This window comes from Pelophylax lessonae (assembly GCF_965119305.1).
Source record: "Pelophylax lessonae genome assembly, chromosome: 5".
Taxonomy (NCBI): domain Eukaryota; kingdom Metazoa; phylum Chordata; class Amphibia; order Anura; family Ranidae; genus Pelophylax; species Pelophylax lessonae.
Window position 1 is genome coordinate 176959843 of NC_138772.1, and position 16633 is coordinate 176976475.

Below are 16633 nucleotides of genomic sequence, written 5' to 3' on the forward strand. Positions count from 1 at the left end.
TTAAGTCACACTGCAAAGATTTGCAGTTTTACTAACTTATGCCAAAGCTGCAGAACTGGGTTGGTTTTACCTTCCTCGTTAAAGGGTTGAGGAATATATCCACTTTTAACCAGTATCAGTTGAGTCAGTTGTAAGGGGTGCCTGTTTTGATAATATGCGGGTGTTTTAGACAGGAAACCTTCAACCTGAAAGCAATATATATACATGATTCTGTTCCTGTGACAAATGATCAAGCCAACCTTTGGAGGGAGCTAAGGTGTAGAAGAAACATGTGCTATGTTTTGGGATGAATGAACAGTCGGTCCCTCTTCTTTTTTTGGGCTCCGTCTACTGGTGGTCAGGAACAGATGCTGCAGAAGAAATAATTGCAGGATAGAGATCTCTGCATCTGAAACTCCTTGTTTTCAGCAAAGCTGGTAGCCTTTTCAACTGACTTTTTTAGGCAGGCTGCAGGAAAAAATAAGAATAAAGAATTTGAACTGAGAAAATGCTGACCATTTATAGGTCAGTTTTGCTTGGATTGCATCTATGAATGTTGTCAAATAGGACTGTGTGGCTAGCATTGGCCAAATGAGAGAAAAGCCAAGCAACTAGCACTTTCAAAAAGATAGGCCAGCAGTGACATTGTCCACAGGGTTTATTTACTGTATACAGTATAACAGGATTTATTTACTGTATATAGCATATTTTTTTAGACAGTGTAAGGAAGGTGAAATGGCTGTCTACGGTTTTAGTTTACATTTATAAAAACAGACATGTCACATGTTTTACTTTTGTGCTCTTTTTACTATAAAATCAATGGAATTGCCTCAGATTTTCCAACAGACTCTTTTTGAACTCGTAACGATGCATATACATTTTCATGGCAGTTTTAGGATCATAGGTCTATGTCTTTCAAACTTTAACATTTTTTAATATTGTGACAATAGGTATAGAAACACTTTAGCGTTAATGAGTGTATCATTCCCCATTTTGCACACAGGTTTAGGTATGAAATATATACATGTGCCCTCTTGAAACGGATGTCAGTTTTCCTTACTACAGACCTCTTCTACCTATTTTAGCAGAGAAACAACTAAAAAAGACAGCTAATTTGCCGTCAGTATGGTCAGTTCCAAAACAGCAAGCAAGCAATGGTGGTCTGTGGTTGTTGTGGGTTTCAGAAGATATATATGCAGCCTATACCTTGGCTATAGTTATTCTGTCCATAGTATACTAGCTTTCAGCCAATTACATGGTTAGTCCATACTAGCCTTTCTCACCCTTTTTTAACACTGAGAAACTCTTGAAATGACTTTCCTGTCCCAAGGAACCTATGCTAATAGTTACTATATCTCCAGCTCACTGATTGTTGGCTTGCTGGTCAGATGGAGGAATGTTCCTTACATTTTAAAATAAGTGGAAAGAGCCCCCCACAGATAGCTAAAGAAGATCATTGGTCCGTTGTAGCTTATCTGAGAGAGAGAAATTACTCTTTGCTCAAGGAACCCCTAGCAACCTCTGGAGGAACCGTATAGTACCATACAATCCAGTTTGAGAAAGGCAGCTCTATACTATGTATGGTATTAATAGTTAGCTGACAAATCTACATATGTATTTGTAGCTTACGCTATAGTTTCCAGTGTCTACATTCTATAACACCTAGTCCAAAGAAGCTGGTGATATTTAGATGGAGAAGCTGCTGGTTTCTTCAACATGGCTTTCGGAATACATGGCATACTCCTCCACACTTTCGCTTCTTTGTTTTCTCCAAGAGCTAAATCTTTTTACAGTTTTAGTTATGTAAGTTTTAAATGTAGTCCCCATATATGCATACAATAATGGGTTGAGGCAGCAGTGGAACAAGGCCATGCTCCCTGTCACTTGCATCATTAGGTCAATGGTTCTGCTGGTCTCACATCTCGTAATCAGTCCATATATGATATCCAAGGCTCTCCATAATTTGGTTATGTTATATGGCAACTGGGTGATCAGAAAGACTACTACTACTGTCAGCAATATCTTGAGGGACCTTGACCTTTTAATGTTTGGAGTTTTTAGAAGAACCTTGGCCATTGCCGTGTAGCAAAACAACATGATGACAAAAGGTATTATGAAGCAGAAGACAATCTCAAGGATTTGAATTAAGGCTGTAACTTCTTTTACTGAATCTTTGGGATATATTGGAAGACATGCATGTTTGCCGTTGTGTTCCTTCACTTCACTGAAATATAAATCAGTGATGCTCAGCATCAGGGAGGTGGTCCAGACAAAAATACAGATTGCCCAGCATCGTTTTTTGAAATTTTGTTGGCTTGATGCTTTGGTCACTGCAAAGAATCTGTCCAAGCTAATACAAGCCAGGAATTGCATTCCTGAGCTGAAGTTTATAGTATACAAAGCTGCAGTTATCTTGCACATTGCATTTCCCAACTTCCATCCAATTGATGCATCCACGGCCCAGAAGGGAAGGGTGAAGAGTAGCAACAGATCTGCCACTGCTAGGTTCAGTAGATACACATCAGTCTTGGTCCTCATCTTTTTATAGTAGGCATATATGGCAACTACTAAAGAGTTCCCAGCAACGCCAATAACGAATGCCACTGAATAGAAAGCTGGGAGGAAAACCTCAGCAAACCTCCGGATGTCATGCTTTACACAGAGTTCTTCATAATGGTCATAATCAAAAGTTGAGTCTTTGTAGTCCTCATAGTTTTCTGTTGTTGTCATTAGTGTTGTGTTATTCTGTTCCTTCATTCTGAAGCTTCTGAAAGGTAAAAAGGGTTTATTAGAGTGAAGTGATAATGCAAGTTTAATTCCTGTACACAACAGAATACTCCTACTCCTAATTCTAAGCTATATTTTAGGGCAGTGATGGCAAACCTTGGCTCCCCAGATGTTTTGGAACTACATTTCCCATGATACTCAACTACACTGCAGAGTGCATGAGCATCATGGGAAATGTAGTTCCAAAACCTCTGGGGTGCCAAGATTCGCCATCACTGTTTTAAGGCAACAGACTGGAAAGCAGATGTAGTCCCTGAAGGAGTTATGACATTAGCCATAACACCTGACATTTCATCATTGTTTCAGACTTTTAATTACAAAAAAAAAGAAAAAATTGCCCCCTTTTCTGCATGTATAGTTGGTAAAAGAGATTTAGAGCCAATGAAAAAAATAGGTGTAAGTGTATGAACTCTCCTTCCTGTCCCATGAGAAATGACCATTCAGATATGACCCAGAAAGTCGTGTTAGTTCCATACATCAATTTAGTTATCACTATGAGAGAATTATAGAGGTTTTGGGGTTAACTAGATTCAGTCAAGACTTCACTTTTAATTAACCTCAAAAGATGCAATATTCATGTTTTTCCTCAATAAAAGGAATAAATGGGCAACCTTGGCCATATGTGTTCCTTAAATGAATGACCTGTTGGAAAAGCTGACTATATTTTTATGTTAATGCAGTCGCTGTTAGATTTTTATTATAATGTGGAACTACTTGCATAATTGGTAAGATAGAATTATGGTATAGTTTTTGTAGGTATATCAAACATGAATTGAGTTTTACTGCACTCTGGGCTGGCCATTGAAGTCCCAACACACTTGGTGTGAATGGGCAATTCTACCTTTCCTACCATGTTTTATACAAAACCCATGTTTGAGGTGTAATATTCCGTAGCCCTGCACCCTCAAACTATCAAATTTTGAATTCTCGGGTTTGTTACTCTGCATCATTCTGTTTTTTTTTTTTTTCTTTTTTTTTTAATTAAATCGGCGTGGCCAAGGGGGCTTCACCTGCACAGCAGTTTCATCCATTCACGGATCCTGCAAAAACTGCAAATCCCATCTTCCACTGTCTCCATACTCATGGTCCATTGATTACTTCCTTCAACTCCATACCTCTATACAGGCCTGGGGCTAGAGGAATAGTCTGCAGGAGCCTGTCCATTGCACCCTTCACATTTCTTTTTTGTAGTATGGGTAAAAATGTTTTACAAAAAGTGGAATATGCCTTTAAAGCAGACCCTCTATCCGTATTAACCCCCCCCCAAAAAAAAAAAATGTATTATATTATAGCTCACCATTTCTTTCAGTGGTTGCATTAGTTTAATTTTTTAGACATTTTCCTTTATTTTTAGCTGAAGATCTGGCCAGTGTTATTTTTCAGTTTCCGTTAACAGACCAAGCTGTCCAGGCAAAGTAAAAGTTAGGGGGTTGAGACAAACCATTTCACACTGACAGGGGTGCTTAAAATGTTCAGAATTGAATTATTTATGTAAAACCTTTTTACCAAAAGGAAAAAAAAATGTTGCTGTAACTACTTAAAATGTTTTAGCTTAAGTTCAACTTTTATTTGTTAGTCAAGTCCACCTAAATGGGCTAGTTTAGGTTTAATACTCCCCCCAGCTCAGACTGACAATGCTGCTGTCCAAAAATGTCTCCGTTGCTCCTCCAGCCTCCACATTTAGGCCTCATTCACAAGGCCCCTTCCACATTGGGCAGGCTCCATTGTAGTCCAACTTGCTCAGCAGGGTATCTGTCCACTGATCCCCGCTGAGCAGGCACATGGCTGGACCATGTCCGTTCTGCTTAACCCAGACACAGCCCTCTCTCCTCTATGGGCAGTCAGATGTAAATGGACCACCTGTCCATTTACACCCGACTGCCAGCCAATCCAATCCAGCAGATGGATGGGGAACAGATCCCCATCCATCTGTTTTATTTTCCATTTATTTTTATGTTTCAATGTTTTTATTGAAGTTTTGGAAAGAAAGTTTTAACAGTGCACAAGGAGCCAACATGGCTCAATTACTTCTTATGTATACAGTAAGTATCTCAGAAAACAGGAAATACAATGGTGCCAATGCAAAAAAAAACACAAAATCAAAAATGAGTAGTCAATAAGACTGTAACCTAAAATGTAAACTGAAGTTAGGCATCCAACCATCAGTGTGGAAGCATAGCGACACATGGACAGACAGTGCCCCCGCCATTACACACTACAGGACCGACGGTCCGGGTCCGACCCCCCAATGGCGCCCCTACGGGAACTTACTGCGCCCTTCTGGAGGGGACGACCCCCAACCCCGACCCCAATACCAAGCCCTCCACTAGTGGGGGGCACAGCCTGTCGTCCGTGTACTGTCAGAAAATACCAGGAAATAAGAAAAAAGAGAAAAGGAAAAAAAAAAAAAGGAGGGACCAGACTGGGGGAAAAGCAGGAAACAGCGGGGGAGGGCAGCAGGAATGGAAGAGTGAGAGAAAGGGAAGAAACCTCAGCGGCTATTGAAAAAGTAGAGGGTCGAGGGTCGACACCCAGGCCCCGTCCACCCCACCGGGGGAAATTCCCCCAACAACAACTCGTCCAAGGCCCCATCCATCTGTTTTAGCAGATAGGATCAGATGTTGGCTAGTGTAAGCAGACACATGTCCATTTCCTCCCGCCGCTTCATGGAGGAGACTGGAGGGTCTGATCATGTGAAAAGGCCCTAAAGTGTACGACTGTGGAGGGCTGCATTTACCTGCACAGAGATGCACATGTTCTCCTTGCATCCCCGTGCAGGCAATCCCATTAATATTAATTGGAACGCATTGGCTGCACGGGCACAGCCACTGCTGCCGGTCTAAAATCCACACAGATGTCAAATTGGGAGCAGCAGCTATGTCCAGGCAGCCGCTGCATCCTAATTAACATCAATGCCTGCATGGGGATGCACAGAACATTTGTAGCAGCTGTACACTTTAGTAGGAGGTGTAAGGATTGACAAGCTGCAATTAAAAAAATGCACTTTTGTTTTTGGGTTAAATATCACTTTAACTGTAGTGTCAGTGTCTCTCTCACGGATTCATTATTGGAATATATAGAAGTTTCTGGAAGTTTGACTCAGAAGTGTGACTAAGACATTGCTGATACATCAGGATTGGTAGTCAGGGAGATATTCATTCTTACAACAGTATACAATTGACAGAGATCCAAACCCTGCTTCCTTTTCTTTTGTTACCATGGCATCTCATATTCTTATACATTAATATTTTGGTTGGCCAGTAACCTGGTTTATGAGCGTTTTGAAAGACAAGCAACATTTTTTTAAAAATTTTGCCTTGATGTGTGAGTGCTGTTTTGATATACGAGCAGTATTACACTCACAATGTCAAACTGGTTTAGCAATGGTAAAGTGGTTTAGTACAGTAAAAGCATGCCATTCCCTCTGTTAAATATTATTATGTGGAACTCTGTTCGTCGGCCTCTCCATTGCGCCACACGATCTCTTCGCTGTATAAGCTCCTGACGGGCCCGGAGCCCGCCTTCAGACCCCTATTCTTAACCCGTTGGGAAAAAGACTTGGGGCTCTCTTTGTCCGACCATCAGGTGGAACGTATTTTCTTCTTTACCTACAAGACCTCCAAATATCAGGAATCCGGATACAAGCTCCTGACCCGGTGGTACTTCACCCCGGCCAGGATACACAGGATGTTTCCCTCGTGCTCAGACCTTTGCTGGCGCTGTGGGGAAGAGGTGGGATCCCTTCTCCACATCTTCTGGTCCTGCAGCCGCCTCCGCCTCTTCTGGGCGGAGGTGCTGCGCATCTCGCAGAAGTTCACGGACCATCCCCTCACTCTGGATCCCGCGCTCTTCCTCCTCCGCCACAATGGCTTTCCGCGCTCATCTTACCGGAAGTCGATTCTGCCGCTCCTACTCACGGCCGCCAAGAGCTGCATTCCTCTTCTCTGGAAACAGTCTCAGCCCCCCACAGTGGCGATGTGGTTGAGAAAAGTAGCAAATATTAATGAAATGGAAGACCTGGTGGCGACTGAACGGGGGTCGCGGGAAAAGTTCCTCAAGTGATGGTACTACTGGCATGAGTTTAGCTTCTCCGGGGAATACAAAGATTTGATCGCTTAACGGGTCTGCGGCGTTGGGGTTGGTCATCTCCCCCCTCTCCTGTCTTTCCTCCTTACCCTCCCCTCTTGCACCCCTGTTTACCCCTCCCCCCTACTGCCTTCTCCTCCCCTCTCCTCTCTCCTCTTTCTGCTCTTCCCCCTTCTGGAAAACTACCCCCCCCCCCCCTGGGCATTTATACTCTTCCTATGTGGTGATGGCTGCGGAGTGCCTGGGATGTCAGATTGGTTCCTCATCTCCTTACCAGACCGGCCATTTGAGAGATGCCGGTGGAGGGGAGGCCCTGCCTGGCTGACCTACGCACCATAGCCCACTTCCCTTTTTTTGAACTTCCATTTACTATTTTAGCGGTTTAGGAGCATGAGGTTTCACGTGTGTCCTTTTTATTTTTTGCTTGTTCCCTGACTCGCTACATTTCCATTTATGGTTATTGAACGTTTACCAATATGCTCTGTTGTGCGGTATTATATTGTATGCCCTTTTTCCTTTCTCAATAAACATTGAATTTACAAAAAAAAAAAATATTATTATGTGTCCCTGTACCTGTACTGTTTAAAAAAAATGCATCTTCATATGACTCCTGGTCTCTTCTCTCCCAGGCGGGGGGCGAGCACTCCCACTGACGTCAGGAGGGGAGGAGAGGAGCAAAGAGCTGAGGAGTCACGTGAGCGCCGGGAGACGCTCTGATACAGCACTGTAGGTAGAAATCAGCATCTATTATATACAGCACAGGCATAGGAAAACATAATATTAATTAAGAGAGGGAATAGCATGCTTATACAGTACTGTACTATAGATATGATAGCAGCATATCTTTATTAATACCAATAGTGGGTTGTGAAATGAGTTTCCATTATTTCTGGAGTGCTTTGGATTACAAGCATGTTTCTGGAACAAATGCTCGCAAACCAAGTGGTATTCTGCTTTAAAATGTTGTACATTGTATGCAGTGGGCTTATTCGTGTCTTCTGGCATAAAAGGTGCAGGGGTAGCTTGGCTGTATGGCACACCGTGCTGTGCAGACTTTAGAAAGCCCTATAAATAAGTGTTGAGCATATCCTGTTAACAATAAATCTTTTGGTAAAATAGTGTGCCTCTTATCCAAGGGAAAAGGAAAGGGAAACAAACACTTGATTCTAACACATTCAACAACGTTTACTCCCTGAATCATTTTCTTTCATTTTGTAACCTTTGCTGCATAGGAATGTATCGTTCAAGAATGACCTTCATAAAATCTAATGATTTGCCAACAAATAGATTCATAAGGAATTTCTAATTACTAGGAATCCATATTTGAAGCGTATGTGGTCTGTGATTAATAATTTAAATGCATTTTTGGAAATGTACTCTTTCATTTTATATGAACATGTAAAGCCTCGGGCTTATTCAGACATGCAAGACATGATCCAAATGTGGATCAATTTTTAAGCTCGGTTCACATTTGTGCGATGCAAGAGGGGGGGGGGGCACTCATGCGGGGTTCAATACTGAGCCACCCAGTCTAAGTCTGTAGACGATTTGATTGACAGCAGCAGAAGCCAGTGACTCCCGCTGCTTAATGCAGAGGTAAAAAAAAAAAAAAAAAAAAAAAACCTTGACCCGTTAGAACCACTTTACCTTGAAAATGATGACTCGAAAATGTCTTACATAGTTGTGAGTTAGCCCTATTCACTTGAATGGGTCTCATATGATGGCAGTATCGACTGCTGAATACGACAGGCCATTTGTGTAGCCCTGAGTGGCTGGACCTTCTTGTTCACCTGGAGGGCCAGGTAACGGTAAAACTGTGGCTCAACCCCCTACTTATACCCACATCTATGTGTACAAAACCTTGAAAAATATAGGCTTTTAGCTCCCCTTCACATCTGTGTATTTTTTTTTGCATTTCCTTATGTGTGATAATACTTAAAAAAACCTTCTGACTTTACAACCCCTTTATCTTAATATATTATATTTATTAATGTAAAAAATCCTTCTGTGTTCTGCAGTCCCCCTTAGCCCCCCCTAATACTTACCTGATCCCATCTCTATCCAGCGATGTCCACGAATGCCTTGGCGTCCCGTGACTCTCCCTCCTGATTGGCGGAGACACAGCAGCGGTGCCATTGGCTCCCACTGCTGTCAATCAAAGCCAGTCAGCCAATGAGAAGAGAGCGGGGGCGGGTAGGCCACAGCTCCGTGTCCGAATGGACTTACAGAGCCTTGAATCGGCTCGGGTGCCCCCATAGCAAGCTGCTTGCTGTGAGGGCACTCACCAGGAGGGAGGGGCCAGGGGAGCAGTAGAGAGACCCAAGAAGAGGAGGATCTGGGCTGCTCTGTGCGAAACCAACTGCACAGAGCAGGTAAGTATAACATATTTTTTATTTTTAGTTAAAAAAAAAAAAAAGAAGAGGCAGAATTAGGAGTTTGGATAGAGTAAGAAAATGTTATAACCCTTGTCAGTTTTTTTTTCTGCCATCTGTGTCCTATTGGGGAGATTCCCATTCAACCAGGAATAGAGAGAAGAAATCCCATCTAAAGTGAAGGAATACATGGTTTTCACCAGAACTAGTGACCCCACTGGAAGATTTCCCCTCTATTCTTGTTCTGTTGACAACGCAAAATTTAGTACATTCTGTTTCAGTGATAATGGTAAACAGGATTAATAGAGCGAGTGAATCTCCCTAGCGGGGGCACAATCTGTGATGAGGCCCTGACAGGTGGTCATATCCCTCTCCGCCCTATCCAAAACTGAAAAAAAAAAGTTTGCCCTCAGTTATACTTTAAAGTGACACTAATGTAGCATCTATTAAGCTCGGTCTCCTCCAAAAACCCAAATAGCTTTTTTCGTTGTTGCTGTGATTCAACTTTCTGTTAGAGGGTTCCTACGCTCATTCTCCACGGTTTTACTGTATGTAGAAATGTAGCCAACCTCTCTTGCTCACTCCGAAAATGGACTAGGGACTGTGGACTATGGGACTTGTATTGTGCATACAGTAGAGCAATGCACATGACTGCAGCTAACGTGCACTGCTTGTTACAAGCAAACGTAAGTGAGGGGAAAAAGGAGAGGGTTGGTAGCTCGCGGAGGACAGATGACATAACAAGGAGGCAGAAAAATACAGAAATTAGTTCATGAAAGAATATATTACAGATATATTAAGTAGTAGACGTGAAAGGATTATATTTGGAGACTAACGATATTGTTTAGTGGCTAAGTACTATAGCAGTGGTGGGGAACCTTGGCACCCCAGATGTTTTGGAACTACATTTCCCTTGATGCTCATGCTCTCTGCAGTGTAGGTGAGCATCATGGGAAATGTAGTTCCAAAATATCTGTGGTGCCAAGGTTCCCCATCACTGTACTATAGGCTAATTCAGTACAGAAACACTCTTAGCATTATTCCTCCTTTTACTGATCTGACTATAAGGCTGCATTCACACTTGAGCGTAGCGTTTTATGTGCGTTTTTTACCGCGATTTTCAGGCGTTTTTTTCAGGCGTTTTTGGAGGCATGCATTGACATCTATCAGAAACGCTGGTAATCAGCCCAAAAAGAAGCTCATGTACTTTTTTCAGCTACAGGCGTTTTGCTTCAGGCGTTAAAACGCTCAGATGTGAACAGGGGCCATTTAAATTAATAGGGTTTTACTTGTTTGGCATTTTGGAACTTTTTTTTTGAGCGTTTTTGGAGCTGAAAAACGCTCAAAAACGCCCAGGTGTGAATGGAGCCTAATACAGTGCAGTGTTTCTCAACCTTTGTTCAGGCAGGGCACCATTTAAAAACTATAGACAGTCTTGGGGCACCCTTTAAAAATTATAAACCATCTCGAGGCACCCCATTCTAAAATGTAAAACCGATTCTAATAGTTTTACATAATGCAAAAACATCCACAAGTCCTAGTAGAACATTCAACGTTAAAGGTGATTTATTCTTCCAAAGCAAATTCACTTTTGCAAACTGGTACTGACTAGTATTCCAATGTTTCTCTTCTCCCCCTCTTTCTCCATCATTCAGCTAATGGGACTCCATCGCTGATGGAGAGGGGCAAGGGAGGGTCAAACAAGGATGATATGCAGGTGACTGACATCCTCCTTATCAACTGATGACGCAATTGGTCGTTAGGATGCCGGCAGTTAGAAGATTGTAATGGTGTACAATGAAAACCTGTGGCTTATTGTAACTAAAAGGCAGCCTTCATCCACATACAATTTTTGGGCAATTTGTAGGCATTTTGACAAGGCAGCCCTGAAGAAACCTCAGGGCACCCCAGGGTGCCTGGGCGCTCTGGTAAGAAAAAGGCTGATACAGTGACATTTAATTGGTTGCTATAGATTACTGCCTTTGTGTTCTATTGAATTAAACATGCTGATACTTTATCATAGTGTTTTAGCTGCATTACACAAACATATCACCCATCTATAATTATCCTTAAAATTGATTCATTTTTACAGGAAAAAAAGGAAGTAAAAGCAACATATTTAATAGGACAGTGAAAGCAGAAGCACCCTTTTTAAAATGCAAGAGAATGAAAGAACAAGGAATATTTTAATCTGTAAGACAATAGGAGTGAAATGTTGCAAAAAAAAAAGCCACTCACCTCTTGAAGTAGGTCCACTTGCTTTTTAGTACTGTGTATACGTACAGACTTACAGCAGAATATTTAAACAGCTAGACAAGTCCCATCCCATGTTGTCACCCAGCCAGTACCCCTCCCAACATTCTGGGGAAATTTAGATAACATTCATCCACTGCTTGTGTTCTTTGAGAATGCAGTTCCAGGAAATGGATATACGAGTAGAGGGAGGGTACGGTATAGATTTAACATGTGGGATAGCTGGTCTCCGTTTAACTTGGAATTGTTGTAGGGAAATTTTTTTTTTGGCTTAAAGTTTCTTTTCTTTTTGGTGCAGACTATGTTACTACACCCAAGCTTTTTCATGTTAATGTCAATTTAAATAGTTTCCAGTCTTTTTTTATTAAAAGAGTACCTGGTTTTCATGCCATAAAGGTCATAGTTCAGACACTTCCTCTTATGGAGTGACACATCTCTGCCATTTGTGCTCCTGTATTGTCACGCTGTCATATGCGCCTCGGATGGAAGCCGCAAGTGGCCTTGGCAACACCCATTGCACAGACGTGATCTGCCATTGCTATGATCATGAAGCCTTTCCAGAGCAATGATTTGCAGCCTGTGCTGGAACGAGTACATGTGGGCAGGAAATGGCTGAAAGAGCCTGCAGGAGATGAGCAGCACTGCGATAAAACAATATTTTTATTAAAAAAGCAAGTCAGTTGTTAATGATGCACATCACTTAAACAGCAAAGTCAATTTCATCCTGGTTTGAATTCTAACAGCTGATCATATATAGTAATTTATGGAGTATTTATAAACCGATCTATAGCACAAAATGCTAATGTGTTGCTGATGTCAAATAAAGCTCTTTAAGAGCCGGTTCACACTAAAGCGACACGACTCCTTACTACTTCGGGGGCGACTTGTGCATTACCATGCACCACGACTTCGGAGCGACTTGCAGGGACTTCACATAATGGAAGTCTATGCAAGTCGCTCCGAGGTTGCCCCGAAGTAGTACAGGACCCTTTTTCCAAGTCGGAGCGACTTGTGTCGCTCCTATTAGAATGGGTCCTGTAGCGGTCAATGGACCGCGAGGGAGCGTGACTTGTCAGGCTGACAAGTCGCCTGACAAGTCGCGCTAGTGTGAACCGGCTCTTAGTTTTAGCAGTTAGGGTCCTTTCACATGGTCAGCTCCGTTTTTTTTTTCCGTTCAGTAATTTTTTTTCTTTTTTTTTTAAACGGTTTTTATTGAAGGCAAAAGAAATACGGTACAGTAACATGCGGTGGAAAGATTAGGTACATGCCGTGATAAAACAAGTCGCATTGAAATATAGAACTGCAGCATATAACAATCAAGTAACAGGTAACAATGTGATACGTATATGGGATCGACCCGGCGTCCCGTCTGAGAAGCATTGAGGGTACGCACTAACTGTAGATGTGGCCTAGGTCACAATGCGTGCATGGACCCCCCCACAGAAGGGGTCGCAGCCAAAACAAAGGTATATCACTTAATTAGGTATGCCGGGGGCTGGGTTGACAGGAAATCAGGTAAGTAGGAGAGGGTCGTGGGGGGGAGGTAAGAGCAGGTACCCGGGGATGATTTTATTTTTTTTTTTTAAACGGACACGGATGTCACTTTTGTAGGGTCCGTTCCATATGTCCGTTTTTCATCCATCCGTTTGCAGATGAAAAACTGACATAATGTATGTCTATAACATCCGCTGACATCCGTTTTTGCATCTGTTCCGTTTTTTAAAACAGAAGGAAAATAGGGTTCTCTTGCGTTGCAAAAAATGGAACTTAACGGAACGGACGCAAAATGGATGTCAGCGGATGGTCATCCGCTAACGTCCGCTAGCCCATAGACATACATTATGTCCGTTTTTCATCCGCAAACGGATGGATGAAAAACGGACATACGGAATGCCCGTGTGAAAGGACCCTTACAAACATCTATTTTTACTAGCGCCGCGACCTCGGAGCGGCCGCCACGGACTTCATAACATTGAAGTCTATGGCGGTCGCCTCCTGGTCGCCCCAAAGAAGCTCCGGACCCTTTTTCTAGGTCGGAGCGACTTGTGTCGCTCCTATTAGAACGGGTCCGCAGCTTTCCTATGGGAGGCGACCTGCGGCGACCTGTGAGGCGACCAGGTCGCCTCACAGGTCGCCCTAGTGTGAACCGGGGCTAATGGTAGGTTTGTTTTAACAGTGAGAGACAAAATAACAGCATAAAAATCTAGAAAACGCATTTCAAAATATTTATAAATTAATTTGCATTTTAATGAGAGAAATAAGTATTTGATCTCCTATCAATCAGCAAGATTTCTGGCTCCCAGTTGTCTCCTATACAGGTAGTGAGCTGAGATTAGGAGCACTCTCTTAAGGGCCATACACACTATCAGATTATCTGAAGACTTTTTCCTTCAGATTTACCTTTTCTATGTAGTGCAAGGGCCTGCCGGATTGCATACAAATTGAAAGTGTTTAGGTTTGACCTCATATTATATGGTTTTGGTAAGTCTACAGACCAAAGTCTTCAGATAATCTGATAGTGTGTATGGCCTATTAGGCCCCTTTCACACAGGCGGACCGTTCAGATCCGCCTGTCCGTTTTTTTGCCGGATCTGAACGGTCCCCCCATGCATCTCTATGGGGGATCGGATGTCAGCGGTCCATTCCTATCCGATTTCCCCCATAGAGATGCATGGGGAACTGACAGCTGTGTCTCTGCACACAGCGCGGAGACACAGCTGTCATCCTCCTGCTCAGCGGGGAATCGGCGGCTCGATCCCCCGCTGAGAAAAATGGAATCCGTCCGACGGACGGATAGTGTGAAAGCAGCCTTAAGGCCCCTTTCACACGGGAGCGCACCGCCCGACAGAGTCTGTTCTGCTCAGCGGGGAATTGATCCGCCGATCCCCGCTGAGCAGGCAGATGACAGCTCCGTCTCCGCTCTGTGTGCAGAGATGGAGCTGTCATATCCCCGCTGTCCTCTATGGGGAGATCGAATGAGAACTGACCGCCTGTCCGCTCTCATCCGATCCCATCCTCCAGACGGATGGAAAATAGGGTTTCTATCCGTCCGGATTTCACGGACAGGATCGGAATCGGATAGATGACACCCGCTGCCCAATAGGGATGCATGGAGGATTCGATCAGATCGTCACAACTAACCCAAAAATATTCTCCTGCTCCTGACAATCGCAAATCTGTATATATCGTCACAACTAACCCAAAAAAAATTCTCCTGCTCCTGACAATCACATAGATACCACATATGTGTATGTTAGTTGTTGTTGTTTGTACCCATAGTAGCGCCCAGAAAGAATGGTGTGCATTTTCCTTTTTGTTATTCTACCGAAAACACTATTACTTTAAAAATGCTTAATTAAAAAAAATAAAAACAAAAATATACTGACCCTGTCCTTTGACCTCAATCTTTGACCCTGACCAAACCCTTGACACTGACCTAAATCTAACCTTGATCTATCTACTCTTTTTATTTCTTTTTAAAGCTTTTTTTTTTTTTTTTTTTTTACAACGTATTTTCCTCTCCATTCAGAAGAGGAAGTAAACACAGGGGTTTGCAAACAGTGACTGATCATTCTGATAGCCAATCAGAGGCTATTACAGTGATCAGGTGACCTGGAACTGGGAGTCCCAGGTCTCGATCGTTAGTGCAAGACCTGGGCTCTCAGAGTGCGGCATGCTCCCAGCACAAAGCGAGGTATGCATATATGCAGCCCTCAAATTTTCCACTCGCCTGCTCGCATTTTCGAGTGGAAAATGATTGAGGGCGAGAGAGGAGGGAAGAGGAAAGGCGGCCAGATAATCAGAGCGGGGATCGCTGCACTGTAACATTTTTAATTTGAATTGCCGGGCGCTCAGCTTCACACACAGTCTCGCCTCCTGGTTTGGCTCCTTTGATAGACAGAACACCGCAGGTACGTGTGACGTCTATCATAGGAGCCAGGCCAGGAGGCATGACTGTGTGTGAAGCTGAGCGCCCGGCAATTCAAATGAAAGATATTACAGTGCAGCGATCCCCGCTCTGATTATCTGGCCGCCTTTCCTCTCTCTTCCCCTGCACTGGTAAGGCTGCAATAAAAGGCACAGGTGAGACTGCATTGAGGGGCACAGGTGAGACTGCATTGAGGGGCACAGGTGAGACTGCATTGAGGGGCACAGGTGAGACTGCATTGAGGGGAACAGGTGAGACTGCATTGAGGGGCACAGGTGAGACTGCATTGAGGGGCACAGGTGAGACTGCATTGAGGGGCACAGGTGAGGTTGCATTGAGGGGCACAGGTGAGGTTGCATTGAGGGGCACAAGTGAGGTTGCATTGAGGGGCACAAGTGAGGTTGCATTGAGGGGCACAAGTGAGGTTGCATTGAGGGGCACAAGTGAGGTTGCATTGACAGGCACACGTGAGGCTGCATTGAGGGGTACACGTTAGGCTGCATTGGGGGGAACACGTTAGGCTGCATTGAGGGGCACAGGTGAGACTGCATTGATGGACACAGGTGAGGCTGCATTGATGGGCACTGATCAGGCTGCATTGATGGGCACAGGTGAGGTTGCATTGATGGACACTAGTGAGGCTGCCTAATGGGCATGGGTGAGGCTGCATTGATGGGCACGGGCGAAGCTGCATTGATGGGCACTGATGATGCAGCATTGATGGGCACTGATCAGGCTGCATTGATGGGCACAGTTGAGGTTGCATTGATGGGCACAGTTGAGGTTGCATTGATGGGCACAGGTGAGGTTTGTATTGATGGGCACTGGTGAGGCTGCATTGTTGGGCATTGATGAGGATCCATTGATGGGCACTGGTGAGGCTGCATTCATGGGCACTAGTGAGGCTGCACTGATGGACACTGATAAAGTTGTTATTAATATTTCTCTTACGTCCAACAGTCGCCGCCTCCTCTAAGTCATCACTGTTGGGTATTGACTTCCGCTCCGTAGGAGTAGCTAGGCATATAGACTTAGTCCAAAGACAAAAGGCATTAGCATATACACACCCATGGGGGCTGTCCCATCTGGTCAATACCCCCCTGCATGACCACTCCCAACCCAGTTTTAATCTGCCTAGCGTCAGGAGTAGTCAGGCTTCCCTGTGCTGGGGCTTCAGTCTCAGACTTCCTAATCTTTTATTTGATTTTCTTTGAAAATGTCAGTTTTT

General features: G+C 43.7%; 2 protein-coding genes across 3 annotated transcripts in view; one reads left to right on the forward strand and one right to left on the reverse strand.

The window, feature by feature from the left end:
* ACAD11 (acyl-CoA dehydrogenase family member 11) overlaps positions 1-16633 on the forward strand; it is a 246609-nt gene that overhangs the window by 85485 nt on the left and 144491 nt on the right. The window lies entirely within an intron of this gene.
* Positions 1298-11602, reverse strand: ACKR4 (atypical chemokine receptor 4). Its single transcript, XM_082259504.1, has 2 exons — positions 11463-11602; positions 1298-2746 (listed from the first exon to the last, which is right to left on the reverse strand). Exon 2 carries the CDS (start codon positions 2734-2736, stop codon positions 1666-1668), a length of 1071 nt encoding a protein of 356 aa, XP_082115630.1. The 5' UTR covers positions 2737-2746; positions 11463-11602; the 3' UTR covers positions 1298-1665.

What these genes read in the sequence shown, in the direction of transcription:
- ACKR4 (XM_082259504.1), bottom strand. Translation starts at nt 2,736, where the DNA reads ATGAAGGAACAGAATAACACAACACTAATGACAACAACAGAAAACTAT.